General features: G+C 45.7%; 1 protein-coding gene across 4 annotated transcripts in view; it reads left to right on the top strand.

Moving 5' to 3' along the window:
- VCF1 (VCP nuclear cofactor family member 1) overlaps positions 1-22,012 on the top strand; it is a 71,500-nt gene extending 49,488 nt beyond the window's left edge. The window contains exons 2-3 of one of the 4 annotated variants that reach the window (XM_086930990.1): positions 8,079-8,148; positions 21,185-22,012. In XM_086930990.1, coding sequence (XP_086787116.1) covers positions 8,079-8,148; positions 21,185-21,412 — 298 coding nt within the window. In that variant the 3' untranslated portion in view covers positions 21,413-22,012. Of the gene's footprint in view, positions 1-8,075; positions 8,176-21,184 lie in introns of all 4 variants that reach the window. The other 3 variants (XM_086930988.1, XM_086930989.1, XM_086930987.1) reach the window with 3 other exon arrangements.
- The last annotated feature ends 2,455 nt before the right edge of the window (positions 22,013-24,467 follow it).

Genomic DNA, 24,467 nt, shown 5'->3' with positions numbered 1-24,467 from the left:
TGTCGTTGGATAAAGACTATTGGCTCTGAGAAACTTTAAAATTAACTGAAGTTGCTTATGAACTTAATATCGTTCTGGTGTGGGACAAAGTACAACAGGAGATGAAATGCTGGTCCCGTATGCCCCTCAATATTTATGGCAGGTCCGCTATATTTAGGATGGTCGCCCTCCCCCCGCATGTTATACCAGCTGCAGAATCACCCATACCCGATCCAATCGCAATGGTTCAGACAGGTTATTCGCTCTAGGCCACTTGTTGTGGGCTGGGGGAGCGTCGAGAGTGGCCTTGCGTACCTGTTTTTTGTCCACATATTATGGGGGATTGGCAACGTCTGATATGTTGTCATTGTACCAAGCATCACATCTCGTGGTATTAAACGACTGGTGGTATGGTGACAGGGGGGACCCGGCATACGTCCTTGAGAGGTACCTGATAGACCCAGACACACTGCACACTATTTTGTACTCTGCACAGTTGAGAAAGGGACTGCCTAGAGCAACACAGGTGGTCTTTCAGCTCTGGCGACAATCATAGTGTTGCATGGGATGGTGGAGGAAGCCGACGAGGGAGACCCTACTCTGGCACAATGGGCAGCTGCCGGCGCTGGCGTCGTTGCAGGGCTTCAGAGGTTGGGACTCGATAGGGATCTCTGCACTGGGTCATGTCTTGAAGGGCACAACGTTTAAAACTTTTCAAGAACTTAGCGAAGAATTCAGTATGCCACGCACACAGTTCTTTAGATATCTACAGTTAAGGCATGCCCTTACACCCATACTAGAGGGACTAGATACCTTGCCTGAATTTAGCCCGAACGAAGCGAAGGTGTTCATGGGGGACCTGGGGGAGAAGAAACTATCCCGTATATATCAGACACTGGTCACACATTGCTCTTCTGATCTGCAGCCTCCACGGGATCGCTGGGTGAGAGATGTGGGGGAACTGGAGGAGGAGGATTGGCGAGAAGCCCTTGAATCCCCCAGGGGGCGGCTATTGCTGTGCGCCTGCGCCAAATACAGTTTAAGTACTTGCACCGTGCCTACTATACCAGAGAGAGACTGTGGAAGGCTGGCCTGATTAAGTCCCCAGTGTGCTTGAGATGTAGCCATGAGATAGGTGACCTCCTACACACGGTATGGGGCTGTAGTGGCCTGGTGAGATTATGGACTGGAGTATGGAACTGTCTGTCTGAGGTGCTGGGGTGGGACCTCCCTCGTACCCCAAAATTGGGACTGCTTCACGTCCTGGAAGGGGTAGGAGGTAACATTTACAAAAGCATTTGCTCCTGCTGGGCCTCACAGTAGCAAAGAGAGATGTTGCTCAGGCCTGGAAGGACCCCAGGGCTCCCACAGTGGTTGGATGGAAAAGAGGGCTTGACTTTTGCATGGGACTGGAACGACTGGTGTTCGAAGCCAGAGGCTGTCCCCAAAAACAATATAAAATATGGAAAAGGTGGGCGGACTACAGGGGTCTGTGGCTTGAGCCTCCAGCACCAACGGGAGGCGTGGAGGAGCAGGTGTGATGGGCATATGGAGGCAAAGATGTATACGCTGCTTTGTATATGACTAATCTATGCAGTATCTGAGAGACGTGCAAGGGGGGAGGAGGGAGAGGGAGGGTTTAGGGTGGTTGGGGAAGGGGTAGGGGGTTGGAGGGAAAGGTTTCTAAATGATAAATGAATCGCTGATTCTGATGTACTGTACTTGCTACAGCTTCTCCGGGGTACGGAGTGCTGTGTCTTCCATGCAATTTCTCAATAAAAAGAGTTGTTAAAAAAAACAAAACTAACTGAAGTCATCCAGTGGATGGAAGTAATCCCCTAAACTGCAATACTGGCAAAATGGAGATTATGCTACTCGGGAATTCTAATTCCTTTGATCGGCCCTATGGTGGCACAACTCCTCTCCCCCTTAACCAGCCACGGTCTAGGTCGTAAAAAACCTCAGAGTAAAATTTGATGACAAGCGATAGCATTAACAGGAACATGAGAATGGACTACTGTAATAGTTTGTATGCAGGTTAATCTAAACAAACTATTCAGAAATTACAGGTGGTACAACACTGCAGCCAGACTAGTACTAAAACTCCCTCCACGTTCCTCTGCATCAACAGCCCTGGAAGTTATACACTGGCTGCCAGTGCACAAAAGGGTTCTTTTCAAAATCCACTTATTCGCTTTCAGAGCTTATAGAGCACTGGGTCCAAAATACTTAACTCAGAGTCACACACCACACAACTCTATGAACACTTAGGTCCTCACAAGCCAACCTTAAACCTCCTACGTTCAGACTTAAAACCCATGGAAGAAAATCCTTTCTGGTCTTGGATACAAAGGCGTATTTGAGATTTAACTAATTGGAAACTCTCTTTAGAAGGCAGCTCAAGACATGGCTTTTTAGCATTTCTGATGGACTATTACACGCTAATCCTTTGAAGCACACTCCTCTTGGGTCACTCTGGGTTATGTAGCCACATTCATGGCCGCTTAGCGGCAGGATGCTCCTTTGGGAATGGCAGTGCGCTCTAAAAGTACACCATTCATTCTTTCATAAAAATCAATTATTCATTAGTAAATGTAGTTTTTAAGGTTGGCCTGCGTTTCCACCGTTTTTCTGTGCTGCACATTCGTCTGGAGTGATGGTCAGAATGTCATCGGAAGGACTTGCGCGTCTATGTAGTCTTTTTGAAAGAGAGCGGCAGTGTTTTGTGTCGTAGAATGAAAATATTTTATAAGCAAACGATCTTGCTGCTTTGCAAGCCCATGACTTCAAGAACCAGTATGTTGTGGTCTTGCTCTTGTGGAGAGTAGGCCGTGCCAAACACACAACAAAAACAGTCTACTCCACCTGCACGTAGGATACTGCTTTGCCAAGTCCAGAACTTCGAGGCCCAAACTCCAGAGTAGGCAGGATCAAAGAGCCTAACAATCTGGCACTTTCTCCTGAAGCATGCAACAGGCCCCTCAAAGACAGGCCATCGGAGCCCAGAGGAGACTAGACTGGGCCACCTCTTGTATCTGTTTTTTCCCTGCTTCCAATATGGCAACAAGCATTTACAATGCAACTGTCTCACCTTTGCAAAAGTTACAGCTATTGGCATTGTGTGTTGGTTTTGAAAACAGATAAATAAATGGCATTGTCATTTACAATGCCAATAGCTTAATTTCTCCAAAATGCGAGACCTATTGCATTTGCAATGCAATAGGTCGCGTATTTACGCGAGTTTGAGCTATTGACATTGCAAATAATGCCAAAACATAATAAAAGGTCTCTCACACTGCTGTCTCTCTCACTCACACTGCTGTCTCTCTCACTCACACTGCTGTCTCTCTCACTCACACTGCTGTCTCTCTCACTCACACTGCTGTCTCTCTCACTCACACTGCTGTCTCTCTCACTCACACTGCTGTCTCTCTCACTCACACTGCTGTCTCTCTCACTCACACTGCTGTCTCTCACACTACAGGCACAGCAAGCCACATCGACGCACCAAACTACGAGAGACTTGCACCGGCATGCCACAGACTCACCCATCTATCGCACACCCCTCTAGACACAGCGACCTACCACAGACTCATCTAGACACACTGCTGTGCCACAAAGTCACCGAAACACACCGACCTACCACAGACCCATATACACACACTGCTGTGCCACAGACTCACCGACCTACCACAGACTCACCCAGACACACCGACCCACAGACACATACAGACGTCACCCCTACAATCACTACATGCAGTCAGTCACCCAGGCACGCCGTGGCCGAATCTACTTGCATAGTTCACAAACCCGCAGCAACAATAACACAAACACACACACCTCTTCTGAGTGCACTGCTCCATGGATGGACACTCAAAAATCCGCGTGTGTGACCCTAGCTTGAGCTCACCAGCGTGCGTGCCCACTGACTGCCCTCATGCACACACTAACTGGAGCACAGTGTCCTCACTGAACAGTCGCACACACCAACGGGATAACACTGTCCTCGTACACAGCTGTACACACTATTGTCATGTTTGTGTCCTTACCATCAATATTGTTCATATAAACTAAAAATATGTGACCCTACTGGCCAATATTTCCCAAAATGTATTTGCAAAGGTGTAGTACTGGGCAGTAATAATTGTGTAATTTTTATCAGCAGAGATCTGGGGGGTTACTGGCTATTATTGTTAAAATAAATGATAGACAGTGAGGCCTTGTCGGTAATGTTCAAAGGAACACAGAGCAGATACAGCACAGGTTAAGAGTAACGTGAGTCATGTGGGCAACTAATCAGTTACGTAAAGGCCAGGTCTAGTTGTTGTTCACATGTTCTGCTTTACTGTAAAGCGCTCTGATGCCTCTGGCCCATGTTAGCGTTATATGAAATAACAAAAGTAAATAAAATGTTCACACTAAAAACATAAAGAGCACACAGTCCAGACCAGCATCCATCGTAGTAACGCGAAGAATTAAATGCACTGTACCGTATTCTAGTTAGTGCTGTTGATATTGATGGGGAGCAGTGACTGGGGACGCTGGGTGAAGTTGTGGGACGGGCTGTGGATGGGCCAGGGTAGGGCCGCTGTCCCTGGGGAGGGAGAGGCTGCAGGAGGAGGGAGTGACGGAGGAGGCTGTCTGAGGATATGGGAAGAGAGCGCATTCCTCGCCTGCACTGGGGAACAGCCGGGGTCTGCCGAGGCCCAGAGACACACAGTGCAGCAGGCTGGCACACACTAACCACACCACACCTTGCACACATGCTGACTCGTGCTTACACACACACTGACACACATGCACACACTCTTACTTCCACGCACACACAACTTGCACACACGCTGACACACACCGACACACACCATAACCTTTGCACACACTGACTCATTCTTACACGCACGCGACACGCACAACTTACTGCACACTCCCAACTTGCATACAGGTGACACTCCCACCCAACACTTAATCACAGGCTGACACTTGTGCACACACCCATACTTGCACACCAGCACGCTCCTGCAACTTCACATACACTGACACACCTACATTTTGCACACACACGGACTCATGGCTGTACACACACATATATACATAAATACACACACACACCTACAGCTTGGCGCAGCCTGGGCTCTCACATGCTGGCGCCGCTCGTTGCTCTCCCTAAAGAGCCCAGGGGGACCTGATAGGCAGAGATCATTATTTAAACCTTGCTGTAGGGTGCAGCACTCTTGTGTCAGATCTTGCTGTACCCCCTCTTCTACAATGCTGTGTGACATTAGCTAAACTTCAAGTGCATCAGAGTAGCAGGTTCATGTGTGTAGCGGATTTTGCAGTCGTTTCTTATGTTCTCTTTTACAACTTATCATAAAAACACAGCAGGACTACAAATGTCAGAATGGCAAAAAGTGGCCTGTAGCAGGTGTCCACGCAGGGACCTACTGTGACCTATTCTCTCTGTCATTGCATGCACGAAGGTTGTGCACTTTGAGAAAATTGTAAAAGGTGTGATAGGGTAAACTGGGTTCCCACACTTAAGTCCTGGACTGGATATAGCGACCATTCTGAGGAGAGGTGGTCACCTTAGCCACCACTTCCCCTCTATTCAAATCCTGGATGTCTCCTTAACATACCGAAGAGCCCCCTCCGAGGCATGTGCTTCTTGTAGTCGATGGAGCCGTACCCCTGGGGGGTGGCATGTCCTGCTTCACCTTCGCAGCATTAGCTGCCCTCTTGGCTCCGCCGGACAGCCGGTGCGTGACGCCACGCGGCACCCACTTCCAGTCGGCTGTTATACGGAATGGACATAGAAGAAAGACATGCAAGAGGGCTAGTGCGTGCAATGTGAGATAAATGCCGTACGTCGGAAGCGGCCATGTTGGACTAGTGCGGGAATAGTCGTGACTAATGCAGATCTCTCGAAGAAACTTCATTTGTTTCAAACGAACATGAATAAACGAGTTAGTTTGTGATATATTACATGTTTTCTTACTAGTCTGGACTTTGCAACATAAACGTACCGATTTTTGCTTCGAAGAACAACAAGCTCTCGCCATTTGTCTGTAAGCCCCTTCCTTTTCAGATTGGGGGGCGTGTTTTTGACTTTCTTTCTAGGATGTAAACAAAAGTCAAAACATGCCCCCCCCCCCCCCCCAGTCTGAAAAGGACGGGGCTTACAGACAAATGGTTCTTCTTTCTATCTAAGCCCTGTCCTTTTCAGACTGGGGTGCGTGTTTTTGACTGAGAACGTCACTAGGTAGAAAGAATGTCAAAAACACGCCCCCCAATCCGAAAAGGACGGGGCTTAGATGGAAACAGCGTTGTCACTGAGACCCCTTCTCCAATGGCTGGCTGCCGTTTAGGAGGCCAGCCAATGGAGAAGAGGGGCAGGGCTTAACCTTGCTAATCAGAGACATTAAATCTTGCCAGCGATACTGCGCATGTGCGCAGCCTACGCTAGCCGAGACCTAAAAAGGAACGCCTCCACAATCTTAAACTGTAAATCCTGTTCTGCTCACTCTTCCATTTAAAAAAATAAAAATAAATGCCCTTTGGGAGTTTTGGCGTACAAAATAAATACGGTTGAGGAAAAGGATGGGGACGGTGAAATGTATAGTTGCAGATCCATTCTGTTCCGGACTGTCATCTTGCATGGAAACAAATGGTGGTGAGTATCTCGGGGCTCAGATGAATCAATGAGTTTATGATGGTCTCCTGCTCATGGACTCTACCACAGACACACTGGGCTTTTAGTTCTCCGCCATACAAGAAGAAAAAGGACTCCTTGCTGAAAAAATCTAAGGCTGTTGCCCCCGTGAGGAATGTTGCTAAACAGACCGGAGAAAACAGCTCACTGAACAGAGACCGTTGTGATTTATCAAAGGAACCATTTGTTACTAACCCTATTTCCCAGTTTGATTCCTTGGTTAAGAACCTACTTGAATTGGTGTTAGTTAAATTAACGGCTATTAAATTGTCTTTGGCTAAGGTTACGGAAATAGTGGTGTGGGCCAAAGGGCCTAGAGACTGGGTATAGACCATGCTTCTACTGTGGATAATAAAGAATCCTGGGGCCTGATGCAGGGCATTACTGCAGGCACCAAGAACAATCACTCTGATGTGGGGGAGTTTTTCAGATGTAGTCCAAGATTGAGAAGGGAGATGAATATGGTAGCTGACGAGTTCCAGCTATTTCTTCCCTCCTCGATATCTTTCTACAAAAGAAGGCCTGTGTCTGGAGATGGAGAAAGTCATTGTTTTTAGATTGTCTTCTATCCCCAGCCTATGTCACAAGCAAGGGAGAGATCAACCAGTGGGCAGGTCGTGCAGCACAAAGAATTTACAATTTTTTTTCCCCCTACGATCGCATACACTGAGAGGGAGTGGAAATGAGTACCCCCTACATTTGCACCACATTTTGAATGCGCAAGGATTGAATTTCGTGTGGTTTGGTGAAAGGGGCCTAAAGTTGTTACTATGGCAAAAAATTGATTTCCCATGAAGTGAGGTATCCTTTTTAACAAAGTGTGTCACTCTTCTGCCTTTTATCTATTTATACAAATACACCCACCCATCTCTCTTTCAACCTCTCAAGTTTTCTGACTCTTGGCATTTCTCACTGACACATCCTACTCCTCATTTAAATCTCCTCACTGTCTTCCTCTTCTTCATCTCTTCTGCTACCAAAATCCTGTCCGGCTGACAAATGCTACTGCCTCAGGGCCTACTGCTCTGACGGCAGGCAAGGTTAATGCATTTGGTGATGTTTCTCAAGATGTTTTCCTCATTATCTGACTCTTGTTTCTCCTACTATGCACCTCTTTAAAACCTCTTAAAACCCCAACCAGCCACTGAGCTTTGAGGTGACCTCGGGAGCATCATAAAGCTTATTGTATTTTTCTTCAAGTAACTAGCACAGCATCTATCAAAGCCTCCTCTTCCGATTGTAGCAGTTAGTAATTTCACGTAATGTGTAATTTTCACTTGATGTGGTTTTCTGTTTTCCATTGCAGATCTGCATTTATTGAACACTGTAATCAGAAGTATCCGCTTTTAGATTGTTAATAATTTTTTAATGTGCTGTCTTTTTTTTCTAGCAGGAAAAGAAGAAGGAACTGTAATGATGAAGGAAGTTCTCTCCCACAGCCCAAGAGAAATAGCAGAAGCCAGGTGCTTACAAACACTTGGAATATAGAGGTGATTTTTGGTTTAAAAATGGCCTACACTGATTTTGCCTTTTTTTTTAAAAAGGGGTGCGCCGTTGAGTAAAATATACTGTTTTCAATTGTTGTCCAAGGCATAGCCTCCATGAATCCTTTACCTAACTGATAGATACATCTGCCACCATGAAGAACTGAAAGCTGCCCGTCTACTAGTGTGGTCGTAGCCCGCTTCAGTCTGGTTAATTGTTTTTCTCTTAAGCAATAATAGTCGGAGCCTTCAACTCAAACAAAAGCCAGATTTCGTAAATGACCTTAAAGTACTCGTATTTTGTCTTTTGTAACTTTTGGCTACAGAATGAGGATAGGACCATTGTCCTTGCTTCATTGTTATTGACCCATGGGCCAGTCGTTAATGCTAGTTATTGATTGCTTTTATTTTACTTTTGGGCATAGGAGAAACCAGTTGATTCGTTGTCGAGTCAAAATCCATCTTTCATGCATATTGGTCTTTTAATTGGTTGCGGAGCCTTTTTCCCATAGGCACATATGACTGCAAATGATTGTGTATTTGTTTTGCAGCCCCTGCTTTTCAGGCCCTGTTGTGTAACCTTTCCGTCACTCTTGGTTATTCTAATTAGCACCTGGGGAATTTTCCCCATTGCATTGCGCAGAGCAGCACGGACATCCGCACCTGCACTAGTGGGTTATTTTGTGCAAGGATTAGCAACTGGAAACTGACTTCTCACTAGTCTTTTTCACTATTCAGACTTGAAGGTGGCCTTCTGTAGGGTAGACCGACATCTAATTTATTTTTGATTCTGTAACCATTGTGTGATGGTACTAAAGTTAACAGTTACTTTTACTTTTTAACGTAATAAAAAGATTTTCTTATTGTGCAATTGCAAGACTGCCATAAACTTAGCAAGTCAACATTGTTGTTTATCTTTTTAATCGAACATAACTACACAACTCAATGGAAAGCTGTCGCCTGTAATCAGGCTTCTGTTGTACAAGAAGTACAAAAAAATACATAACGTAAAATGCAGTTTAAAGTAACACAAACGGTACGCTAAGTGCATTGTATCTCAGACTCCAGGAAGTTGAAGAATTGTGTTTATGGCTCCTAAAGGTTGATTGTGTAGAATTATCTTTGAATGAAGACTGTTGGTGCTACGATTTATTTTTATTCCCTCCCATTGAAAATAAAATATGTCCTTGACTACCATTGCAGCAAGACGGTAAATAAGCAAGACCTATTTTTTAAAATATGTTTTATGCAGTTACTTAAAGGGCACCATTTTATTCTCATTGTTAAAAAGGCAATTTCAGATATGCATTATCAAACTGTATGTGGAGTTAAAACACACGTTTCTGTTAGTTCCTACAGCTTGCGGCCCAACCGGATCGCATTTCATAGTCGGTTCAGTATCTTGTACCTTAGGTGTTTACTCCTGTTGGCACAGTGTTCTGGGACTCTATAGTAATTTCACGTTGATTCATTTGAGATATCCGGCACAGTATCTTGGACAGTCACTAGTTTGTAAGATTTAATTTGAAATGCGAGATAGCTCTTGGTCACTTTCATTGGCTCGTTGTGACAGTAAAAGGACTGACAGACACCCGTGTGTTCAACTATAGAAACGCGCACAACTATTTTGATACCCCGGAATCGGTGTACACATTCATTATACAGCCTTGTGTTTGGTGGTAATTGTTCATATTCGTCATGTGCTTGATGTTTGCTAAACTACAGGTTTTGTCAAGTGACGATCCAAGTAAGTTCCCTATTGATGCTATATATTATGTCTGTATAATATGCATATTTAACAATCAGTATGGCAACACTATTTGTGTACATGTGCTGTTGGCATTCATTATGTGCTGAAGGCTTAAAACCATGGATGAACTTGGTGCAAATTATTTTGACCAGATTATATGTAATTAAAAACAAACTATTAGTGCCTGCATAGTGTTAAAAAAAGTAAAATCATTAAACAATGCAAGTCCAGTGTGCCCAAAAACGCTAGCAGCATTGCTTGCCTGTCACAATCCCTGTTAAAGTTTTTAGTATACGATTTTTCACTGTTCGAGTTCACAAATAAGGATGATTCACCACTGAATCCATCCTTGGGTCCATTCCCTAGAGGGAGCTTTCCTAAAGCTCTAGAACAGGGTTCTCTAGGGATTATCTCTTGAACGACTAGTAGCTCTCCAGCTGTATTTAAGAAACTTTCCTAAGTGCAGGCCCAGCTACTAAATTAGCAGCTTTTGCTTGGTGAATACTACAATTGTGAGTGTGTATTTCAGACGAAAAAGTGCATCCAAAACGCCTCTGCCCAACTGATCGTTAACGTCCCCCGCCGCAGCCACATCACCCCCCACCTGAGAGTCCTACACTGGCTCCCCGTTGACAAGAGGATCACCTTCAAGCTCCTCACCCACGCCCACAAAGCACTCCACAACGCCGGACCAGCCTACCTGAACAGCAGACTCTGCTTCTACACCGCCAGCCTCGCCCTCGCCGCTGTCCCCCGCATCCAACGAACAACCTCCGGCGGCAGATCCTTCTACCTTGCTGCAAATACCTGGAACACCCTCCCTACCAATCTACGGCAGACCCAAAACCTACTCTCCTTCAGAAGACTCCTCAAGACCTGGCTCTTCGAGCAGTAGCGGCACCCCCCTCCCCTCAGCACCTTGAGACCCTCACTGGTAAGTAGCGCGCTTTACAAGTACTCTGATTGATTGATTATATTCTTGGCTACGGTGCCCGAGGCACTGAGGTGATCACTGCTAGGAAGCTTGCCTGTGGTGGCCACAAATTTCATTTTGTCTGATGTGGTCAGCATTGCAATACTAATATTAGCAGCTCTCGGCGATATGCATTGTAGAGAAGTAGATCTTATTACAGAAAATGTTGGGAGACCCTTGCCCTAGACCGAGAGTCCCAGGATCTTCTTGCTGTCCTCTCTGAGTGTGGACACCACAGTCTTTCTCTTCAGCAACATGAACCTCAGCGTCACAGTTGAACTTCTCCTGCAAAGCTGAAAGTAAAAATATATTTGAGAACAGGCTTATGTTCTGGTAGAGCAGAATTAATTCTCGGTGTGCTGTGTCACCCAGGAGAGAGGACTGTAGCCTGTATGCCAAACTTCTATCCTCCAGACAGGTGATTGCTGAGGGCCTCCCCTCCCTGCATGCACTGTTGGCACATTAATAGACGCAAACATAGTTTTTTTACTTGTTTCACTTGAACATAGTGTTATAGGCCCGTCCCTGTTCATTTGTTTTCACACTTGTAATCTGTTCATTCAGATTTGGAGACTTGTATGAACTAACCTGTTGAGCTCCATTCCTGCGACTTCACAGCCTCCTGTGGTAGTTCATTATCGGGATACTCCAGCTCGATCAGTCCTATCCCTTTTAGTGTTCCAGTGCACAAGCTTACCCGTTGCAGGATTGCACGAAGGAAATCAAGCCCTATGGAAAAAAAGGTCTTTCTCCACATTGAAAATACATTTTCACTTTATTCTGAGCATTGATTGAAAGTTTAAAAAAAAATTATTTTCTAGCCAAGGAATGCCCTGATAAGCCATATTATAGGAACTGATAAACAAGTCTGGAACCAGTTCAAGGTTTAAAAATAATGCGGTCTTCTAGTTCGTTCTAGAGACTGTTCTTCAAAATTCCAGCCATCTGAAAATGAGCTATTAAGATTTTTGTGCATCCTCTTATCTTGAATGTGATCGCTGCCCCCAATGAGTGGGAGGGTGAGTTTGACCGAAGCTCAGAACAAGCATGTGACATAATGCTCATCAAGCAGCTCCTCTGCAGTGCTTTCAATGTGAACATGAAGAAATCGATATATAGGTTTTAAAAAGTAATTCCTCTTAATTGCAGAGAACCCTATTTCCTCCTGGAGAGGCCAGAGTGGGCCTTGAAATAGATTAGCTGTCCTGCAATTTGGCTGACATGGCAGCCAAGGGCCTTGCCTCTGCTTAACGGTCACAAGGCACCCCCATGTCTTCTGCAAGATGATGACAAAATGTATCTTCCATTGGTAGTTTTTTGTAATAGAGTGAATATGGATATTACTAAGGCAATTGTGTTTCCACAGTAAGACCTGCCATGGTAACACATTGTACTTTAAGGGTCTTACTATATTTTCCAGCCACCCCAGGTCGGCGTCAGATTGAAAATTGAGATTGCAGATTCTTTCGAATCCCGCTCCCCTGTCATACCTCATAAGTATAAGCGTGATGATTCGTTGAAAAATGTAGGGAACTGAATTCATCCCATGAGGCCTGCAGCAGAGTCCTACCTGTGACTGCAGACCATATTTGCCATACTTGGTTACACATGCTTTCCCTACTAAGATTGCCCGATAAAGAGCGAACTCGTCAGTAAATCCTACCTAGACTTTCAATAGTGTCGAATATCCTAACCTCGGATTCTCTGTGATTGAGCAGTGACATTTACTGCAGACTTTCCAGGCTCACGTTGACGTATGTCAACTCTTTACCCCAATCACTATAGATTTTCCTCCTCTGGAGAAAATCGCAATCATCAAGGAAACATTCTTTTAGACCAACCCCCAGATGTTTGGGTAGTGTTCCAGATAACACTGTGGCATCATATACAAGCAGAAAAGCTGAGTCTTGGACCAGGGCGAGAATAAGACCTGCAAACGTTATGTCATCGTCAACCCCCCTCATTGGGAATGGGGAGTCTGAGTTTGTCTAGGTAGTTGTAAACAGCAGAACTGTTTGAGACCACAATCATACTGCAGGGTTTGCCCTCTGTTACTGGCCCCATCCTGCTGTTCATGCGGTGATTCTAGAAATTGTACCCATATACACTGGAATATTTCCATCTAACCCTGCAATTTGTGAATCAGTCTCTCATAAGAAGCAGCAGTGTACATTTCTGTGTTTGGGGAGTTGAGGTGATTGATTACCAGTCTCTTAAAATGCAAAGTTTGGCAGCTGTCATGGCCCTGACTAGTAGACCACGTTTGTGGTTTGTTAACATGGCGGAATCTATCGTATCATGAAATGGAACCATTTGTTTTATCATGGGTTTGATCAGATCCAATGTAGCACTTGGAGATAAAGATTAGTGATCATACCAGACTTATGAATGTCCAGTCAAAGAGGACATGGGTCTAATCGCAACCTGCCTTGTTGCCTGTCACATATTTTGAGTGGTGCAACAAGCCTGCTGTTGATAGTGTTTGGGGCGTCCAGTGCCTGTACTGTATTGACACGCAAAGACTGAACTTCATGCTCTCCATGGATGAATGCTTCCTCCGCACCAGACATCACCATCGCCATCCCTGAAGACTATAAGATCACCCGCAAAGACCGTAGGAGCACACAGGAGGAGGAATCGCTATCGTCCATAAGAAATCAATCCGCATATCAACCAGCTCTGACGACAACCTCGCCAACTCCGAACACCTTCACTTCCAGATCCACATCGACCCCAAAACCACACTCAGAGGCACCCTCCTCTACAGACCACCAGGACCCCGCGCAAAATTCAGTGAAGACATCACGGACTTCATCACCCCACACGCGCTCCCCTCCAAAGACTACATCCTTCTGGGAGACCTCAACTTTCACCTCGAAAAGATCAACGACCGCAACACCGCCACCCTCGTGGACAACCTCGCCAACCTCGGACTTTAACAACTAGTCACTTCCCCCACCCACATCGCAGGTCACACACTCGACCCCATCTTCACATCCAGCAACCATGTCTCCTTCAGCCACACTACGGACCTCCTCTGGACTGACCACAGCTACGTTCACTTCACCTACAACAAACCAAAACCCAGCATCCACCTCCAACCTACCATACAAAGGAACTGGAACAAAATCACCACGGACCAAATCTCCGCATCGCTCCTCCAAAACACCCCAGCCCTCTCTTCTAACGCTAACGAAGCCGCCGCCAACCTCACCCTATGGTTATCCAACACCGCTGACACCTTAGCACCACTGAAAAAACGTCAAACCAAACCTGGCAGCAAGAAGGCCTCCTGGTTCAACTATGATCTCAAGAAGTCCAAGAAACTCTGCCGCTCCCTTGAAAAGGCCTGGAAAAAAGACCCAACCACCAGCACCAAGGACGCCTTCAAAAACGCCACCCGCACTCACCACCAACTAATCCGAAAGGCCAAGAAAACAGCATTCAAGGATCGACTTGACAACAACGCCCACAACAGCAAGGAACTTTTCAACATCGTCAAGGAATTTTCCAATCCCTCGGCCAACTCCAACGACATCACCCCCTCTCAAGCCCTCTGCGACTCCCTAGCCTCATTCTTCCACAACAAGATTGCAGACATCCACAACAGCTTCGACAACCAACCCGGAGACCAACCCACCCAACCATTTGCTGAACATTCTCCCCCCGTGAACACCCTTAACGACTGGAACCCAATCTCCACTGAGGACACAATCCGCCTGATGAATTCCATCCACTCAGGATCACCCACAGACCCATGTCCTCACCACATCTTCAACAAAGCAGACTCCGTCATAGCACCGCACCTCCGAGACGTCATCAACTGCTCCTTCAACTCCGCCACCTTCCCGGAAGACTGGAAACACGCTGAACTCACCGCCCTTCTGAAAAAACCCACAGCGGACCCCACAGAACTCAAAAATTACCGCCCCATCTCGCTTCTTCCATTCCCGGCCAAAGTCATCGAGAAAGCTGTCAACAACCAGCTCGCCGCCTTCCTCGAAGCCAACAAATCCCTCGACCCCTCACAATCTGGCTTCCGAGCAAAACACAGCACTGAGACCGCCCTCATCGCAGCAACAGACGACATTCGAACTCTACTGGACAACGGAGACACAGTCGCCCTCATCCTCCTCGACCTCTCTGCAGCATTCGACACAGTTTGCCACAGCACCCTTTTACAACGCCTCAATAACATCGGAATCCAAGGAAAAGCACTTGAATGGATCACCTCGTTCCTCACCGGAAGAACCCAGAGAGTCCGCCTTCCACCATTCAAGTCCGAGGCTTCTGAAGTCATCTGCGGCGTACCACAAGGATCCTCACTCAGTCCCACCCTCTTCAACGTATACATGAGCCCCCTCGCGGCCATCGCACGCCAACACAACCTCAACATCATCTCATACGCGGATGACACTCAACTGATCCTTTCCCTCACCAATGACCCCAGCACCGCCAAAACCAACCTACACGAAGGAATGAAAGAAGTTGCCGAATGGATGAAACAAAGCCGTCTAAAACTGAACTCAGACAAAACAGAAGTCCTCATCTTAGGTACATCCCCCTCTGCATGGGACGACTCCTGGTGGCCGGAAGCCCTCGGAAAAGCACCCATCCCGACAGACCACGCACGGAACCTAGGCGTCATCCTGGATTCTTCACTCTCAATGAACAGACAAGTCAGCGCCGTATCCTCTTCCTGCTTCAACATTCTTCGCATGCTCAGAAAAACATTTCGCTGGATCCCCTCCGAAACAAGGAAAACAGTCACCCACGCTCTGGTCACGAGCCGACTGGACTACGGAAACACCCTCTACGCAGGTACTACCGCAAAACTCCAGAAGAAACTCCAACGAATCCAAAACGCCTCAGCCAGACTCATATTAGACATCCCACGCAACGATCACATCTCTGGTCACCTTAAAGACCTCCACTGGCTACCCGTCAATAAGAGGATCACCTTCCGACTGCTTACCCACGCACACACATCACTCTACGACATCGGTCCAGATTGCCTCAACTCACGACTGTCCTTCTACACCCCCTCCCGCCAACTACGTTCTTCCAGCCAAGCCCTCTCCACTGTACCTCGCATCAACAAGACCACCATGGGAGGCAGATCCTTTTCATACCTGGCTGCTAAAACATGGAACTCACTCCCCGCTTACCTTCGCCTTACCCAGAACCACCTAGCATTCAGAAAGCAACTTAAAACTTGGATTTTTGACAAGTAATCCTCCTCCCCTTCCTAAGCGCCTTGAAACCCTCCGGGTTTGTAGTGCGCTATATAAATTCTTTGACTTGACTTGACTTGACTCTCTGATCCCTTTATCCAAGATCTCTACCCCTTCTTCCCACTCATGCTTTGTGTAGTCCAGTGACCAGAGTTTCTGCCGCCTCTTGCAAATATGTAAGAAAAGAGGCTTGGGGTGTAGGAGTTGCGCAAGTAGGTTGTAGAACCCTGACATTACTCCTCTATGTAATCTCCAGTGCTTCCAATATTTCTAACCAGGAGAACCTGTAATTGCCATGGTGGGGGCAGTGGGCACTAATATGCTAGTGAGGTACTGGATTAAGCGTGTATATTTTCCATTTCGGATTCTAGGTTAAATTACATTTTTCTCTCCATGTATCAAAGGTTTTTAAATCTCCTTGTATTAGTAATTGGTCTACTGCATGTATTCTGGTTTATTGCCAACACCCTTCCCCACCCAAACCCAGAAATGCTGCCATTATGTCATAGGTATTCTGGTATCAGTCTCCATTTTAGTGAGAGGTGTCCCTAATAACAGGGGTCTGTCTACATGTTTGGAGGACAGATATGATAGAACCTTCTTTTTTTAAATATAATAAGTTAAACTGTTTATGTTGAGAGATCATTTTTAAGCGGTTGTGACAGTCACCATGGACTGGAAAGATGTCAGTGTGTCGTGTGTCCGCAATTATAGCTATATGTGAGCTAGGGGTAGAGTAACCTCCAAAGGCCAAGGGTACTGCTGTGTCTTGCCAAAAGGACACGCAGTAGTGTTGTAGATAAAGGGTATGTCGAAGGAGAGAGGAAAAGGGAAGTTGTATCAAGTGGCAGGTGGTTCAGATACCCCTATGTTGATGAGAGTTCAGGAGAGGGGGGGTGGATATGGATATGGATTCACTTGTGCAGTTTGTTTTGATCTAAATCTTTATGGTGAACGGTATATGAGTAGATGTCTTATCGTTTGACTTTCAACTGCGAGTCTTTTTTAAGTTGTCTCCTAATTCCCAAAGGGTAAGTACTGGCTTGTGCAAATAGCCAGTGGCTCAGTGGGAAGGGGAATTCTCAAAAGTCTGTCCTGGAGGGCTGGATCCATAACAGGGTTTTTAAGATAACTACATTGATCTAAATTGGGATATGCAAAAAAAACTGGCATCCTAGAGTTGTCACTTTTTGTCTGAGTTGCCAGAAGTCTGTGCTCCAGTTTTCTGTTTATTTTTTCTCTTCTCTCACGGTGGGTTTCAGTTTACGAGAGGTCTTCTCATCGGCCATTATAGCAAAAGTTTAGCAGGTAGAGGTAGGAGCCCTAGTTGATTCCACAGTTTATATGGGTCAATGATTTGAGGACTATCAAAATTGTTTTTTTTTTCCTAGACGGAGGTATTCTCAAGAGCTTCTGTCCTGCATGTATTGTGCTTACTGCATTGCTATTGGTCATGTATACAGGATTTATCCCCTCGTTGCATAGATTGCTGGCTCTCTAGGTATGGAATGTGTCAATAGGCCTTATTAATCAGTCCTCATTCGGGCCTTGTACTTCGGCAGCCCACAAGTGCCCGTATGATGGATGAAGGTAGGGGAGTAAAAGTCCTCTGATGATGTGGCATTGGCTTGGGACTCAGGTCGCTGTGGTTCACTATTAGTATGTGAAGAAGGCCCGCCCCAACTCCTTATGTTACAGAGGTTCTCAGTTTCATGAGATAGTTTACAAAAATATTGTGGTGGCGACGGATGCAAGGCTTGTTTCATATAAAATGGGGTGGGACAAAGTGGAGGTGAGGAGGAAGTGAGCGAACCCCCAGCCTCTTATTCCTGTGTGGTCCTTATTTATGTCCCTTACTCGGCATAGTTTAATGAGCGGGACAAAGGTAACTGAATTCTGGAGAGTAGCCTCAGATGGTGGCGACCTTCAAGAAGACGATAAATGGAGGTGAAGCAATTTGGTGCTCCGTACGCGGTGACATCCCATAGAGGATGGGGAAACAAGAGATAATCATGGATGTCAACCCCCCTGCAGGTTTCCAAGTACCTTTCTTGGTATGCATGTGCTCCCCCCGTTAATCTGTCAGCAACAGCCTGCGTTGTTGCTCTAAAGCATGGGGATAGGATAGGATGTGATGGGACACAGCGTGGCATCGCTTTCACTTGGGCTTCCTCACCCATTGCTATTTTCTCTCAAATCTGGGGCATTCACAGCTCTCCCTGGGGGTGAGCAGCCCCATTCCCCCCACGACTGGCTGGGGTAAAATGTGCCTTATCAGGACAATTCAAACTATTTTTTATTTTTTTTAGAGCACTGCAATATCTCCAAACAAACATGAACTGTACTGACAACCGCAAAATCATGCCATGCGGTCTAAATCCAGGTGGAGTAAGCAAATATGTAAGTCAACTAAAGTTAAGGTACACTAGCAATCTTTGGTCAAGAGTTTTGACGCAGGCGATATAACATCACATAAACATTGATTGCTTTTTCAATCCAGTGATCTGTTACGAATCTAGCTTAAACTTCTGCTTCCATGAAACATTGTTGACTGTTCGAATTGCATATAAAACAATTGTTGCAGTATCCAGTTGTTGTGAGATCAACAATGTGCATGCTAACGAAACTAAATGCAATATATGTTGCAAATACATGTGCACTTGAATGTATTTATGAAATGCAATGGAGGATAAGTAAGCAGGAAAACTGTGAAGCCAATAGTGAATACGAGTAAACAAAATTTGGCAACAGTTACATAAACTTATGCAGGAAGACCTATAGAGCGGTTGAAGTTTCCTCGTGGTTTACCAACTCTGTTTCCAGCTGAAAAACAAGCATTGAAAATACAATAGGTTTCGCCCCTGTTTAAGTTAAAGCAATTCTGTTTGTAATTAGGTTGACTTTTAGCTTTGATTTTATTAGTGTCTTTCAAACGTTCATGTACATAACATGCATATGGATGCATATATGTATATGTATGCAAGCATTTATATATGTATTTATATAGATCTGCAGATCATATATGTTTATGTATATACATACACATACATATATAAACGCATATACATATATACGTATATATGTGCATATGTGTGCGCATAGAGAGGCAGAGCGAGAGTTAGCACGAGTAGTAGAGAGCGAGTAGTAGAGAGCGAGTAGTAGAGTACTAGTGGAGAGAATAGTAGAGAGTGAGTAGTAGTAGAGAGTGAGTAGTAGGTAGAGAGTGACGCCAGTAGAGGGCAGTAGAGTGTGAGCCTCACACACATGCAGTGTCTCTCCCACACGCAGTCTCTCCCACACGCAGTCTCTCCCACACGCAGTGTCTCTCCCACACGCACTGTCTCTCTCTCACACATCCACACACACACACACCGTGTCTCACTCACACACTCTCTCGCACACACACCGTGTCTCTCTCACACACACACAACTCTACGCTCTTGTCCCCCACCCCCCTATACCTTCTGTTCCTACCCTGCCCCTTCTCCAGCCTTGCCCCCTCCCCGGATCTCTTGCTGCCCGGTGCCAGCCTACTCCGCCTTCCTTCACTGCCAGCCCCCCTCCATTCCCCGCAGCACCTCCAGGCAGCCCTCGGTGCGAGCAACGGTGGGCCATATATATATATATATATATATATATATATATATATATATATATATATATCCCCACCCAACAACCCTCCTCCAATGCGAGACTGGGGGGTGACGGAAGCATGTAGGATAAGGCGACTCTAAAGACATGCTGCACAACCAAACACACACAGTGTCTCTCTCTCTCGCGCGCAGAGTGTCTCTCTCTCGCGCACTGCTTCTCATTCACACACACACACACACAACTCTTTGCTTTTGTCCCTCACCCCTCTATACCTTCTGTTCCTACCCTGCCCCGTCTGGTGCCAGCCTGCTCTGCCTTCCTTCACTGCCAGCCCCCCTACCTCCCCCACAGCACCACCAGGCAGCCCTCGGTGCGAGCAACCGGGAGGGGGTGGGTCTCAGCCCAGACAAGCCCCCACCCAACACCCCTCCTCCAATGCGAGATTGGGGGGAGGGGTGAGGGGGAAGCGCCGGGCTGGAGTTGTGAAGGCAGGAGAAAAGGCAATGCTGAGAGAGCTCTCTCCTCCCTCCCTCTCACCACAGGCGTGCATCAGAAGCCACATGGGTTCGCCATGGCGTACAGTTTTCTCTTTTACAGACGCCCACATGGATGGGCTCGTCTGCCTTCCTTCTGCTGCAAAATGTTTATCTTTATGGGGCCATGTGGCCCATAAAGATAAGGAACCTTTTGCGGCAGAAGGAAGACAGTCGACCCAGTCCAAGTGGGCCGTCTGTAAAAGGGAAAAGTGTACATCACGAACACCTCTTTCCCAATGGCCGGCCACCGTTTATCCTAAACAATGACGCTGGCCAATGGGAAAGAGGGGCGGGGCTTAAAGCCCGCTAGTGAACCTCACTCAAGATCATAAGATCTCGCCAGCGAGACTGCGCATGCGCAGCCTACACAGGCGACACCTAAAAATCTTGCATTCACTTTATTAATGGGACATTGTGATTTCAAGATGGATCAAACCCATATATCATTTACATTTTGATATCCTTTTACCAGGTTTATCCCTGCTCCATTTGACTAATTTCTTAACATTTTCTCCAACTGTATTAAATGCAGAAGACAAGTCTGTGTAATACACTTTTTACAATACACTTCTTCTCCGCTTTCTATGATGTTAACATTATAGCTGCACGTTGTCTATTGTGAAACCAGAAATTCAAAATCCAGTTTGCGTTAAATTGAAGTGAGAAGTTTCCTTTATCCTTGTCAAAAAGGACATTTGGTCATATTTCTGTAAATAGTTTGTCCTGGCAACCTCAGTTCAAAGAAAATGCATTCACTTCCATTACAAGCAGTATGTTTATATAGTTTGTGCATAGTCCAACTCTAGTCTAAGTAGATTATGCTCTGGCTGTGTTAAAACACGTTTTTGCATGCTACAAGTGTGAGCTCTACTGATAAGTTTGTGTAATTTTGCTTGTGATAGCCTCATTCCTATCCCTTCTCTTTTAGTCCCCTGCAAGTGATAGCAGTCCTAGCAGTATCAACAGCCCAGACACAGCAAGTGGTCCAGAAACCAGCTTTAACCAGAGCCAAGCAGGATGCAGCCCCAGCACACCCCAGTCTGTCTCTTTCCACGAGCCATCAGCACTAGGCCAAGGACCTTACTTCCACATCAACCAGATCTTGAAGGAGGCCCACTTCTGCAGCCTGCAGCATCGTGGCAGTCCTTCTACATGAGGAGCCAGAAGTTCTTTGCCTTCTATGAAGGGACAGCACTGTGTTGATATGACCTTTCAACGTAAAATGTTAAAATTGCACAATCTCTGCCTGTTGGCTTTCAATCAACATTTAAAAAACAGGGTTAACAGGCAGTTTAACTGCACTATTTCTTTTTCAGATGGGCTTGAAGGAACTCTTTTATAACCATTGTTTTGGGGTGCAGGGAATAAAGGCGGCTCATGTGCCTCATGCCCAGTGAACATTAGAAGAATTAGATTGTGTATTTTAGAATGTTTGATTCCGGCTAAAACAATCTATAAATTTAGCCGTTTAAGCGCTTATTTTAAAATGCAACTTCTCTGAAGATTTTTTTCTTAAAGTAGACCATTTTGGGAGGGGGGGCTGTTTAAATAAATTCACTTTGTCTGAAAAGTTTGACGTTGATAGGATTTATTGAGAAGCACGATGCCCCTTTGTAAATGGTGCTTAGCTCACAGTTTTCAAAATAGTCCATAAAGACCTGCCTGTTTTTTTTAAAAATTATTATAAAGCAGCTGTGCTATACTTTCTCCTAAATGAAAGACGTTACATTAAAGTTCTGATGAAAACCTTCAAAAAGCCAGTGAACGTGACTCATAAATTGACTTGCCTATCTGTATGGCATTAATCATGTGATATCACTAATTAAACGACTGGTTGCATTATTGATGTCAAGTATATACAGGGCACCACCAACAACCTCTCTTTTTAAACTCCAATATGAACGGAATTCTTTGAACACATTGTAAGATCGATTGCACAATTTAGTAGTACTTTGCTACCTTTCTGCATATTTCATCCCTATTGTGATCTGTGGTGGATGATTAGTAACTGATATAAATAAGGAAAGGGCTTCCTTCTCATTTGGATATTTTTTTTCTCTTCTCAATTCGACCGTCCATTTTTTTTTTTGTTGGTAAAAGTAAATCAAAGAATTGCTTAATTTGGATACAGTTGAACAATTGCCAGATTAAGGGGATAACACAGGGATAATGGTCAAACCAGCATCTCAGGAAGGAGAATCAACTAGATAATAGAAAAGATAAAAGGAGGAGACTCCACACGAGTTTTATTTAATATTTTAACCCCAGTCTACTCCTCTAGTTGGGCACGATATGTATTGTATTGTAATTGCATGTTCGAGGCATATGGGCTGCAGATGGTACATTTATGAATAGATCACCATCTGGTGTTGGGCTCGGATGATTGCACTTGTTTTTCTCTTGGAGAAGTCTTTTGTCGTCACGAGGCTGGTGACTCCTCCTTTGGGTGCTAGTGCGCATGGGCATCGGCTCCATCCTTAGATTGTTTTTTTCCGCCATGGGTTCGGATGAGGATCGAAGCGCTCCGGATCGACTTCGAGGAAAAAGTGATATTTCGGCGCGCATTCCCTTTCCAATTCGACGGTATTGTTATCGAACGCGATTTCATTTCCATTCCGACACGTTTCGACTCCAACAATAAACATTTTTTTCTACGTCGACGAGACCGGGAGACCTTTCTCGACGTAGTCCAGCCCGCAGTCCATGGAAAGAACTCCATTTAAGAGATGTCCAACGTGTGGTGCTAAGTTCCCACACAAGGACCTACACGAGGTGTGCAATCTCTGCCTATCACCTGAACACGAATCCAGGGACTGCGAAGCCTGCGCAGCATTCTCCTCCAAGTCTACGATTAGAAACAGTCGAGCCCGAAGACACGAGGTTTCGAGAATGCAGTCAGAGGCAATCCCGGAGCTGTTCGAGGCCCAGCACCCCGAAGAAGAAGAGGAACATGAGGACGAGTCGGGGTCGGAAGTGGACGAGTCTGATGTCGAAGAAATCGACGCTCAACAAACCGTGAGTGACGACGTCCCCTTACCAAAAAACCGACCCTGTGTGGTACCGACCCCGCCTTCGAGCCCGGTCAGACTACCGAAGAAAGTTTCTGATGCCCCGCCTTCGGGCCCGGCAACGAAACAGAAACAGAAACTCTCGGCCTCCCACCATGTCGGATCCGAGAAACGGTTGACATCGACATCGACACCGAAGCTCCATACAAAGGAAAGCTCGCCGTCGAAATATTCCATGTCGAAACCGAAACATGCTTCAACGTCGAAGACCTACTCGACACCGAAAAAATCGAAATCGAGCAAATTCTCGGTGCCGAAAACACAGAACATTGACGGTCAAAAGCAAAGGCACCTTTCGGAACCAAAAACTTTGGTACCGACACAGGAGCAGCAGACAGATCCAAAACAAAAGACTTTGTTTATCGATCCGCAAACTGGCAAAGTGGTGACAAAATCACCGAAAAAGAGGAAGAATGAACAGCTAGATGGCAAAGCTCTTCCTCCTAAAAAGAGAACAATGGGGACAAATACAACTCCTCCCCTTTCTTCTCGACCTAGAGACACACCCTCTTCTCCTCTTCCTCACACTATGCCAGCTATTCCTCCACCTTCTACACCAAGACCATCTACACCTCAAACAGATGTAGACAGTGATACAGGGGAGGGAGAACTTCATGGGGATGACGACACTGTCCCAGATGAAAAAGACCCATGGGAGAATTATAATGCAGGGTCAGATGATAACGACCCAGAATTATACCCCTCAAAACCTTCACCACCTGATGATAATACAGGTTTTGTACAGCTGATTAATAGGGCAGCAAAATACCATAAGGTAGATTTACACGCAGATCCTCAAATAGAGTATTTCCTTTTAGAAACGCTACCTACTGCACAAAGAACATCAGGAACACTACCTATGCTAAAGGGTCTTCTCAATCACACAGCAGACATATTCAAATACCCTGTGAGGGCTAGGGTATTAAACCCAAGAATTGATAAAAAATATAAGGCAGCCCCAAAGGACCCAATATTTATCAAGGGACAGGTACCTCTGTACTCGCTTGAGTCACAAACACTCGTAAAAGAGCAAACTCATTATCTACAGGAGAAGCTCCTCCTCCTGATAAGGAGTCCAAGTTAATAGATGCATCGGGCAAAAGAGTAGCATCCCAAGCAGCAAACAGCGGGCGCATAGCTAAT

The sequence above is a fragment of the Lissotriton vulgaris genome, chromosome 7, assembly GCF_964263255.1.
Source record: "Lissotriton vulgaris chromosome 7, aLisVul1.2, whole genome shotgun sequence".
Classification (NCBI taxonomy): Eukaryota; Metazoa; Chordata; class Amphibia; order Caudata; family Salamandridae; genus Lissotriton; species Lissotriton vulgaris.
The sequence above is the reverse complement of the archived record's forward strand: the minus strand, read 5'-3'. Positions and strand labels throughout refer to the sequence as shown.